This window comes from Eschrichtius robustus, chromosome 7, assembly GCF_028021215.1.
Source record: "Eschrichtius robustus isolate mEscRob2 chromosome 7, mEscRob2.pri, whole genome shotgun sequence".
Classification (NCBI taxonomy): domain Eukaryota; kingdom Metazoa; phylum Chordata; class Mammalia; order Artiodactyla; family Eschrichtiidae; genus Eschrichtius; species Eschrichtius robustus.
In genome coordinates this window covers 110838672-110850757 of record NC_090830.1, presented here as the reverse complement: position 1 = coordinate 110850757, position 12086 = coordinate 110838672, and the positions used below count along the sequence as shown (strand labels likewise).

The 12086-nt window shown below is 39.7% G+C and overlaps 1 protein-coding gene across 1 annotated transcript in view; it reads left to right on the top strand.

Moving 5' to 3' along the window:
- The window catches only part of LOC137767383 (cytochrome P450 2C23-like), a 33706-nt gene extending 33057 nt beyond the window's left edge, over nt 1-649 (top strand). Inside the window, exon 9 of the mRNA XM_068548361.1 lies at nt 91-649. Coding sequence (XP_068404462.1) covers nt 91-302 — 212 coding nt within the window. The 3' untranslated portion in view covers nt 303-649. The remainder of the gene's footprint in view (nt 1-90) is intronic.
- The last annotated feature ends 11437 nt before the right edge of the window (nt 650-12086 follow it).

Here is a 12086-nt window from a genome sequence, read left to right as displayed (position 1 = left end):
TTCATTGGCTGTTAGGAGTGTATAGTATTTGAATACGAGCTATTGTATTTGAATTTGGAACAAGCTAATGGAACTGTCTCCTCCTTCCAGGGAAACGGGCATGTGTTGGAGAGGGCCTGGCCCGCGTGGAGTTGTTCCTGTTTCTCACCACCATTCTGCAAAACTTTGTCTTGAAGCCCCTGGGGGAGCCAAAGGACATAGAGACCAAACCCATTATTACCGGGCTTATCAACATCCCACAACCCTACAAGCTGTGCTTTATCCCTAGACAAAAGAAGAACTTTTCTCTTTTAACAATTTAAATCAAAGTAATTGCTTTTTCCTCTCATTCCTTCTCCCACCCCATAGTCTCTTTTCATTTTAAATACTGCCTAGGACAGAAACACTACTCACTAAAAGCTTGATGGACATTTGTTTAAACCTACAAATCCCTTGCCAAAAAGGATCTGGGTCCTGAAAACTCCAAGGGTAAAACAATATACTTACATCCTATAGAGTACTTTATAAACCGTGATCCAGCCAAACCAAGACCAGGCCCACAGAAGGCCTTTACTGAGACAATTGGCAAATAGTGGAGCCTTCACTCTTTCTGTGGCTTTGGAGATACGCTGATTTTCTATAGTTTTTCAAAATAGAGAAATTAATATTATGGCCTATGTGTATTTTTTCCTATTTCCAATGGAAAGCACTTACATGATTTCTGCCACATTCACAAAATAAATCCTTTTATTCCACAATAGATTTTCTTTGAATGTTGACTTTATATCAATTCTCAAAAATCCCTTTCCTTGAGCTATGGGCACTCTATAATTAGAATATCATAAACAGATGAAATGATAATCCCCACCACAAATCTCTCCCTGCCCCACCCCATCTATTTGCAGCCACTGATTTACATGGGGGCCCAAGGAGCCCCCTTGGATAAGAATTCAAACCATGTTCATAAGTAGGATTCAGACATGCATAGTTACATCTTCTTCAGAAAGTGATGAGGGTCAGGGCTGGGGGTTGGAGAGCAAGCGGGCAGATTGCAAGGAAAGACTGAGTATTGCTAAGAGAATAGTGACTCAGAAGAGAATGGCTAGAACAACTGCCCAGTGGTGGCCCAGTGGAGTGCTATGAGCAGCAGCTGCCACAAAAGCCTGGCTCAAATGCCAGCAGGCAGCCCAGGCTCCAGGACACTGGGAGGGAAAGAAGCTTTAAAAGCAGAGCTTGGGACTTCCCAGGCAGTACAGTGGTTAAGACTCTGTGCTCCCTACGTAGAGAGCACAGGGTTTGATCCCTGGTCAGGGAACTAAGATCCCATATGCCACATGGCATGCCCCACCCCCCAAAAAAGTAAAAGAAAATAATAATAAAAAAATAAAAGCAGAGCTGAGTTTCTGGGTGTATACTCAAAAGAACTGATTTTTTTTTTAAGTTCTCTCCAACAGATATTTGTACACCCATGTTCCTAGCAGCATTATTCACAATAGCCAAAAATGTGGAAACAACCCAAATGTCCATTAGTGGATGAATGGATAAACAAAGTGTGATTATATACATACAATGGAATATTATTCAGCCTTAAAAAAGAAGGATTTATAGTCTAACACATGTTACAAATGGATGAACCTTGAAGACATTATGCCAAGTGAAATAAGCCAGTCACAAAAGGACAAATATTGTATGATTCCATTTATATGAGGTACCTGAGTAGTCAAACTCATAGAGACAAAGTAGAATGGCGCTTGCAGGGGGAGGGGGAGAATGGGGAGTTATTGTTTAATGGGTATGGAGTTTCAGTTTGGGAAGATAAAGTTCTAGAGATAGACGATGGTGATGATTGCATAACAATGTGAATGTACTTCACATTGTGAATGTGAAGTACATTGTGAATGTGAAGTGGCATGTGAATGCCACTAAACTGTACACTTAAAAATGGGTAAAATGGTAAGTTTTACATCATGTATACTTTACCACACACAAAAAAGTAGAGCTGAGGTCCTTGAGGTGGGGATTTTGAAGCTGTAAGTTTTGGACCTAAATGTTAATGTGATTTGCTAACATGTGAACGTCTCTGTTTTCTTCCCACCCTCACACTCCTTTCTAGCTAACAAGAGTTTTGTCTTTTGTCACTCAGAGTCTCCTCCTTCCATGCATTCTGAGAAGTTTTGAACTTGCCAGCTAGGTTCCCTAACTTGGGATGCAGAACTAGTAGAATGAAGAGAGACCAGACAGAAGAGGAAACTAGTTTGGGAGGTGAGGTTAAATTCCATAATAAAATAACATAAAGATGGGACTTCCCTGGTGGTCCAGTGGTTAAGACTCTGTGCTCCTGGACTTCCCTGATGGCTCAGTGGTTAAGAATCTGCCTGCCTATAGGACATTCCATCCAAAAACAGCAGATTACACTTTTTCTCAAGTGCACATGGAACATTCTCCAGTATGGAGCACATCTTGGGTCACAAATCAAGCCTCAGGAAATTTAAGAAAATTGAAATCATATCAAGCATCTTTTCTGACCACAACGCTGTGAGATTAGAAATCAATTACAAGGAAAAAAACATGAAAAACACAAACACATGGAGGCTAAACAATACGTTACTAATAACCGAGAGATCACTGAAGAAATCAAAGAGGAAATCAAAAAATACCTAGAGATAAATGACAACAAACCATGACAATCCAAAACCTATGGGATGCAGCAAAAGCAGTTCTAAGAGGGAAGTTTAGAGCAATACAATCCTACCTCAAGAAACAAGAAAAATCTCAAATAAACAATCTAACTTTACACCTAAAGGAACTACAGAAACAAGAACAAACAAAACCCAACGTTAGTAGAAGGAAAGAAATCATAACGATCAGAGCAGAAATAAATGAAATAGAAACAAAGAAAACAATAGCAAAGATCAATCAAACTAAAAGCTGGTTGTCTGAGAAGATAAACAAAATTGATAAACCATTAGCCAGACTCATCAAGAAAAAGAGGGAGAGGACTCAAATCAATAAAATTAGAAATGAAAAAGAAGTTACAATGGACACTACAGAAATACAAAGCATCCTAAGAGACTACTACAAGCAACTCTACGCCAATAAAATGAGCAACCTGGAAGAAAGGGACAAATTCTTAGAAAGGTATAACCTTCCAAGACTGAACCAGGAAGAAATAGAAAATATGAACAGACCAATCACAAGTAATGAAATTGAAACTGTGATTTAAAACCTTGCAACAAACAAAAATCCAGGACCAGATGGCTTCACAGGTGAATTCTATCAAACATTTAGGGAAGAGCTAACACCCATCCTTCTCAAACTCTTCCAAAAAATTGCAGAGGAAGGAACACTCCCAAACTCATTCTGTGAGGCCACCATCACTCTGATACCAAAACCAGACAAAGATACTCCAAAAAAAGAAAATTACAGACCAATATCACCGATGACTATAGATGCAAAATTCCTCCACAAAATACTAGCAAACAGAATCCAACAACACATTAAAAGGATCATACACCATGATCAAGTGGGATTTATCCCAGGGATGCAAGAATTCTTCAATATATGCAAATCAATCAATGTGATACACCATATTAACAAATTGAAGAATAAAAGCCATATGATCATCTCAATAGATGCAGAAAAGGCTTTTGACAAAATTCAACACCCATTTATGATAAAAACTCCAGAAAGTGGGCATAGAAGGAGCCTACCTCAACATAATAAAGGCCTCATACGACAAACCCACAGCAAACATCATTCTCCATGGTGAAAAACTGAAAGCATTTCCTCTAAGATCAGGAACAAGACAAGGATGTCCATTCCCGCCACTATTATTCAACATAGTTTTGGAAGTCCTAGCCACGGCAATCAGAGAAGAAAAATAAAAGGAATCCAAATAGGAAAAGAAGACGTAAAACTGTCACTGTTTGCAGATGACATGATACTATACGTAGAGAATCCTAAAGATGCCACCAGAAAACTACTAGAGCTAATCAGTGAATCTGGTAAAGTTGCAGGATACAAAATTAATGCACAGAAATCTCTTGCATTCCTATAAACTAATGATGAAAAATCTGAAAGAGAAATTAAGGAAACACTCCCATTTACCATTGCAGCAAAAAGAATACAATACCTAAGAATCAACCTACCCAGGGAGACAAAAGACCTGTATGCAGAAAACTATAAGACACTGATGAAAGAAATTAAAGATGACACAAACAGATGGAGAGATATACCATGTTCTTGGATTGGAAGAATCAATATTGTGAAAATGACTATACTACCCAAAGCAATCTACAGATTCAATGCAATCCCTATCAAATTACCAATGGCATTTTTTACAGAACTAGAACAAAAAATCCTAAAATTTGTATGGAGACACAAAAGACCCCGAATAGCCAAAGCAGTCTTGAGGGGAAAAAAACGGAGCTGGAGGAATCAGACTCCCTGAGTTCAGACTGTTCTACAAAGCTACAGTAATGAAGACAGTATGGTACTGGCACAAAACCAGAAATATAGATCAATGGAACAGGATAGAAAGCCCAGAGATAAACCCATGCACCTATGGTCAACTAATCTATGACAAAGGAAGCAAGGATATACAATGGAGAAAAGACAATCTCTTCAATAAGTGGTGCTGGGAAAACTGGACAGGTACATGTAAAAGAATGAAATTAGAACACTCCCTAACACCATACACAAAAATAAACTCAAAATGGATTAGAGACCTAAATGTAAGACCGGACACTATAAAACTCTTAGAGGAAAACATAGGAAGAACACTCTTTGACATAAATCACAGCAAGATCTTTTTGATCCACCTCCTAGAGTAATGGAAATAAAAACAAAAATAAACAAATGGGACCTAATGAAACTTCAAAGCTTTTGCACAGCAAAGGAAACCATAAACAAGACGAAAAGACAACCCTCAGAATGGGAGAAAATATTTGCAAACAAATCAACGGACAAAGGATTAATCTCCAAAATATATAAACAGCTCAATATTAAAAAAACAAACAACCCAATCAAAAAATGGGCAGAAGACCTAAATAGACATTTCCCCAAAGAGGACATACAGATGGCCAAGAAGCACATGAAAAGCTGCTCAACGTCACTAATTATTAGAGAAATGAAATCAAAACTACAATGAGGGGCTTCCCTGGTGGCTCAGTGGTTAAGAATCTGCCTGCTAATGCAGGGGACACAGGTTCGAGCCCTGGTCCAGGAAGATCCCACATGCCGTGGAGCAACTAAACCCGTGCACCACAACTACTGAGCCTGCGCTCTAGAGCCCATGAACCACAACTACTGAGCCCACGTGCCACAACTACTGAAGCCCGCGCGCCTAGAGCCTGTGCTCTGCAACAAGAGAAACCACTGTAATGAGAGGCCCGTGCACCGCAACGAAGAGTAGCCCCTGCTCACCACAACTAGAGAAAGCCCATGTGCACAACAAAGACCCAACGCAGCCAAAAAATAAATTAAAAAAAATTTTTAAATCATTAAAATGAAAAAGGCTCTGTGCTCCCAATGCAGGTGGCCCAGGTTCGATCCCTGGTCAGGGAACTAGATCCTGCATGCCGCAATGAAGATCCCACATGTGGCAACAAAGATCCCGCATGCAGCAATGAAGATCCCGCATGCCACAACTAAGACATGGCACAGCCTAATAAATAAATATTTTAAAAAATATAAAAAATAAAATAACATAAAGAGAAGAGAAGAGGAAACAGAAGGATGATGATTGCGGGGAGAATTCAGTTTGACTTGGTGACTTTGGGGAGACAGGGATAAATTCTAGGGGAGCTGCTGAGAGCAAGGGAATTGAGAAGGAAAAGGAAGAGAATTGAAGTATGTTTGTGGCTTAATGTTCTTTAAAAGACAGAAATAAATAATGGAGTTCCGTTTTAATTACTTTTGACAGATCATTCTCTTCACTTGCATGTCCCTTCAGAGACTAAACCACGGGCATCAGCTCCACGATTTTCTTAGCCCCACACACAGGCTATGAAATTTGGAGCCATTTGGGTTGCAGCTCTAAGCGTCCATTTGCACACTGCCGAGGTAAAATCAAGGAAATATCACTTTGAGCAAGTCCCTTAACATTTCCCCAACTTTATTTCCTCATTCGTAACATGGAGATCACAATACTCACTTTCAGAGTGGTTATGAACATTAATTGAGTTTACGTTGCATTAAGGCAAAATCATTCTCTAAAGATGTGTAATAAAATGTGTGGATTAAAATGGAACTCTCTGTCTACATTTCAGCTGGGCCATCCAGGCAATAGTTACCAAACATGACCGCATTCCAAGGCATGGTGCTAGATCACCAATCAGGAGTTGCTGCAAAAATAATTTGCTAAAAATAGTTGCTTCAAAAATAGTTTCTGAGCCTTAGCCCCTCATCCTCCTGGAAATTCTCATAAGATTGAAGTTGAGAAACAGTATTTCTTAGGAGTGAGTAGGCAGAAGGTTGTGTGTTTCGCTACTCTCACCAAAAGGAATAAAAGGAGGATGCTTGCCCCTCATGGCAAACCGAGCAAGGGGGACTTCATGAAAACAATTTAGAGAGTTTGACAAGTGTTCCCAGGACTGGGGTAGCACAATGTACTGAGGGCTGAGATACACCTGGGGAAGTCTTTGAGAGACGATGGCTGCCGCTAATTTCTAATGGCCTATACTCTCAGAATTCCTAAGGTCAAAGGGTGTGTGGGCGTTTCCCACAGATGAGATGTTAGCCTGGGAGAGAGAGATCTTAAAGGGTTTCCGCCCAAGAGAATAGTAGCTAGCTTTGGATTGTGGCCATGGTTGGCACCTCCTATATTAACAAAGTTAGGTCAGATAGAGTCTCATATAACCCATCAATAAAAAGACTACCCAATTTAAAAATGGGCAAAGGATTTGTATAAACATTTCTCCAGAGAAGATATGCAAATGGCCAATAAACACATGATAAGGTTCTCAATATCATTAGTCACCAGAGGAATGCAAATCAAAACCACAGTGACATACCACTTCACACCTACTAGTAAGGTAAAATTAAAAAGATAATAACAAGTGTTTTCAAGAACGTGGAGAAGGTGGAATCCTCATATATTTCTGGTGTGAATGTAAAATGGTGCAGCCACGTTGGAAAACAGTTTGACATTTCCTCAAAATGTTAAGCATAGTGTTACCATATTACCCAGCACTTTCACCTAGGTGTCTACCCAAGAGAAATGAAAATATATGTAAACACAAAAACTTGTACAAGAATGTTCATAGGATGATTCACAATAATTAAGAAGTGGAAACAAGCCAAATGTCCATCAACTGATGAATGGATAAACAAAAGGTGTTATATCCATACAATGGAATATTTTATGGCCATAAAAAGGGAATGAAGTACTGATACTTGCTACAACATGGATGAACATTGAAAGCAGCCAGACACAAAAGACCATGTATTATATGATTCCATTTATATGAAATGTCCAGAACAGGCAAAATAGAGACAGAAAATAGATTAGTGATGGTGTAGGTCTGGAAAGTGAATGCAAATGGCTAGGGAGTGTTCTTGAAGGGTGATGAAAATATTCCGAAATTAGATTGCAGTGATGATTGCACAACTCTGTATTTTATAAAAACCACTGAACTGTACACTTAAATGGGTGAACTTTATAGTATGTGAATTATATCTCAATAAAGCTGTATTTTTTTTTTTTTTTTTTTTTTTTTTGGCTGTGCCGTGCAGCTTCTGGGGTCTTCGTTCCCCTACCAGGGATCAAACCCGGGCCCTGGCAGTGAAAGTGTCGAGTCCTAACCACTGGACCACCAGGGAATTCCCATAAAGCTGTCTTTTTTGAAAAAAAGAATATATACACAAGCACAAAAGCATCAATAATTAGCATACATTTTCCTGATAAAATAGAAGCATGATGACTAGTAAGTACTTTTTGGCTCATAGGTGTCTTTTAAACCCTGCCTCAGGTCATGCAACAGTCAAAACTCAGTTTCAAGGCAATATCCCAGGTCAAAGCAAGCTAGGACATCAGAAGTCTAGAATTGGAACAGGCTAGTAAGGGGAAGGGAACATCCTAGTTTCAGGCACAGTCAGAACTGGAGGCAATTGGGCCACTTACAGAGTCAACAATTCAATCTAGAGTTTTCAAGGGATCTTGGTAAACTCAGGCTAGGTTGGAGCTGATGCTGTTGTAGGAGGAGGAGACGGGAGAGATGGATTCAAGTGCATGCATAGGTCCTGTCTTATTGGTATTTCTACAGATTTAAAATCACAGCAAGAAAGGTTTAGGACAAAATGCCTTTAGGCTTAGAGATATCAACTTTTAAGTCTCAAAGGCCTTTACATAATCGGTACAAAAATTATATTGGGTGGTCATTTCTAGCTCTGAATTTTCAGTGAAGCTGGACTTAACTTCATAGTTTTGGTCATTTAGGTTGAAATAACCCTCATGAATTTCCATTCTCAGGGCCCTTATAAACAAAACCCAAGAAGCTTGCTCAGGACTCTCTTTCCTATTTATCTTCTCCATTAATTTCTAACACAGAAGGAATATGTTTCTTCAGTGATGATCTAGTTGCTCAAACTGAAAAAAAATTTTTTTGTTCTTAGGTAACAATTATTTGTATCTTTAGGGTCAGTGCTTTCTTCAGGAGGGAGCATAGAATAAAATAAAGGTAATAGGTTTTATTTATTTCTTTTTTAAATTAATTTTTATTGGAGTATAGTTGCTTCACAATGTTGTGTTAGTTTTTACTGTACAGCAAAGTGAATCAGCTATACGTATACATATATCTCCTCTTTTTTGGCTTTCCTTCCCATTTAGGTCACCACAGAGCATCGTGTAGAGTTCCCTGAGCCATACAGTAGGTTCTCATTAGTTATCTATTTTATACATAGTATCAGTAGTGTATATATGTCAATTCCAATCTCCCAATTCATCCCACCCCCCTTTCCCCCTTTGGTATCCATACGTTTGTTCTCTATGTCTGTGTCTCTATTTCTGCTTTGCAAATAAGATCATCTATACAATTTTTCAGCAATAGGTTTTAAAATCTGATCATATCTGACATATACTAGCTGTGTGACGTTGGGCAGGTCCAGACTTTCTCAGATCTTCATCTAAAAAATGGAATTAACGCCACCTACCTTCCAGGTTAGGAGGGTGAGGATTAATGATAATGTATGTATTTTCCCTGGCAATTAGGAGGGGCTCATAAATGATGGTTTTTATTATCAAGTCACTGAAAATTCTCCCACAGTCAATGCAAATTCAAGCTTTTAGCCATTCATTGCTTTTCTCTACTCTGTTTCCTGTTTTAATGTGTGATATTCCATGCTCAGTTACGATTAAATCAATTAATATTGGTTATTATATTTCTCTGGTATAATAGTGATGTTGGATTTCTCTTATACTTCTTATTATAATGTTGTATTTCTCTGAATCTAAGATGCCATCTGTTTTAAGATGCATTTCTGTTTCAGAAACATTAAAATGTGAAATCAAGAGCACCTTAGAATCAATGAAATATAGTTGCCCCCTACTACATTTGGACCCATAGACTGCTACTGGTCCAGTTAACAGGCTGCTCAGAGTCTGATGTATGTTGGTCCCTTCGTCGCAGATGACCAGATCACTTGGATTCAGGCTCCTCTTTTCCAGTTAACCTAATACCCTGATACCCTCATACCTCACATGATGTCGTATCAGTAAACACACATTACATTAGTTTTTTCAAACTCAGAAAGAACCTCTTTACTCCCAGTAAGGATTACACAGGTACAGGCTATTGACAAATTAGGCAACACTGGTACACAGAACGGATTCAGAGTCCATGCCATGCACGTTTTCCATCAGCTAGAGGGCAATCTGAATCAACGTGTCACTAAACCAACAATTGCCCTGTTGGAAGCAGGGTTAGTGGGGGCATGTGGAAGAGCCTGGATTTCTGGAATTCCAGTAAGTCATTTCCTGCCCTGTTATAAGGTCAACAAAATGTAAATAGAGAGGAGATAGTTCATTTTTTGTTATTACTCTTCAGAATTTGTTTAATCCCTGTTATATACCAAGTATAGGTTAAGGACTGGGAATCCAGAAACAAGATATTGTCCCTAGTCTTAAGGGCCTTATGCTTTAATCATGGAAGACAAACAAACCAAAAGTGACAACATAATGCTGTTTGTAGAGAAGTATGCACAGAGTTTTCTAAGGAAACACAAGAAAGGTACAACAGAAGTCAGACCAGAGGTAAGTGATAGAAAAGTTTTATAGAAAATGATGCCTGCACTTGGTTTTGAAACACAAATAGGAGTCAGCTAGCTTCTAAATGGAGGGAGAGGAGTTGTTTAAACACTCTTTTATGCTGGTGTATTTTACCATAATTTTTTAAAATTGGAGGGGAAAAAATGCAGTCTTTTGGAAGACTGCTCATTGTTTGGCAAAGCCTGCAGGAAGGAAGGGTGTTGGGGAAGAGAGGTGAGAAAGACAGTGATCGCCAGGTGCTGGAGGGCCTTGTTTCCGGGACAGATGTTTGGAATTAACCGAGGAGAATGGAAAACCAATAAAGGGTCTGAAGGGTAGAAGGGAGGGGCGAGCGGGAGGCGCGACGTGGTTGCGTTGAAGGAAGAGCACGAGGTGTGCAGCTGGCGTGGGTGAGTTCCAGGCAGCAGGGCCGGTCCCGGCAGGGGTGAAGAAGCGCAGAACCAAGCAGCGGCTGTGCAGGGGAGAAGCAGGACGCGTGGTGAGATCAGCAGCAAAGAAGTGACAGGGCTTCGAGGGTGAGTAAACGCGAGAGGTGAATGAGAAGGGAGAATTTCGACCAGCTCCCATGTTTTCAACTTGGGCAACAGGTGGTGCCATATCCCAAGAAGAGCTGCTCTGGGGGCAAACAGGCGGCATTTAGATTTAACGGGTTGCGCCTGAGGGCCCTGAGGAAGGGGCAAAGTGGGAAGGCATCCTAGTCAAGGCAATACGGGAAATAAATACAACTGACGTGTGCACAGCAGTCTACAGATTATACAAAACTGTTATTGACAAGTGAGACGTGACTGGAGCAGATAATGTGTGTTGGGGGGCGAAGTTCTGAGGGAAGTTTATCTGGTCGGGAGGAGCAGCTTGTTTATAGAGAGCAGTGAACATCCAACCCTGGAGGTCCCGCTAGATCCAAAAATAGAAGAAACCCCGGAAGGGTTGCATTTAGAGGCAAGCATATTCAAGAATATTTCTTCTGGCAAATTCCAGTTAAAGATAGCAGGGAAAGGGCATTTTGAATTCACTTCCAAGTCCTGAAACCAACTGAAAGCAAAATAAAAGAGCAAAAAGTAAAAAAGAAACTTCCACCTTCAATTAACAAGGCAAGAGTTACAAAACAAAACTATGAAGAATGGCTGCCAAATGAAGAGAATTTTGACCTAAAATATATGAGAACACAGAGCCAACACATCCCTGTACAGACTCTGGGAAAGAGATCAGTTTACCTAAAATTAAGTGTCATGTTCCTGAGAAGTACATGCAGTGATCCTCTGTGGGTAGATGGACAAGGTACAAGGTCTGACAAAGGGTGGGTCAGAGATGGTCAGTGTTCTGTAATAGCTGTCCTCTCTTTTTACTGTAAGAGAACCTCTGATTTTTAAAAATTGAAGTAGAGTTAATTTACAATGTTGTGTCAGTTTCTGGTGTTCAGCAAAGTGATTCAGTTATATATATATTATATATATATATAGAATATATTCTTTTTCAGATTCTTTTCCATTATAGGTTATTACGACATGTTGAATATAGTTCCCTGTGCTATACCAGGACCTCTGGTTTTTTAGCTGAGCACATGGCTGGCTGGCTGGCTGGCTGGCTGGGATAAAGACTGCATTTGTTAGCTTCCCTGCGTGTGGGCATGACCATGTGACTGCTTTCTAGCCTATGAGATGTAAGTGGGAGTCATGTGTAAAACTGGGGGAAGTTTGCTTTTGTTTTTATTTTTTTAAGCAACTTTATTGAGATATAATGCACACACCCTATGTAAATGGAATCATACAATATGTGGGTTTTTTGTGACTGGTTTCTCTCATTTAGCGTAATGTTTTCAAAGTTCATCCATGTCTCAGCATGG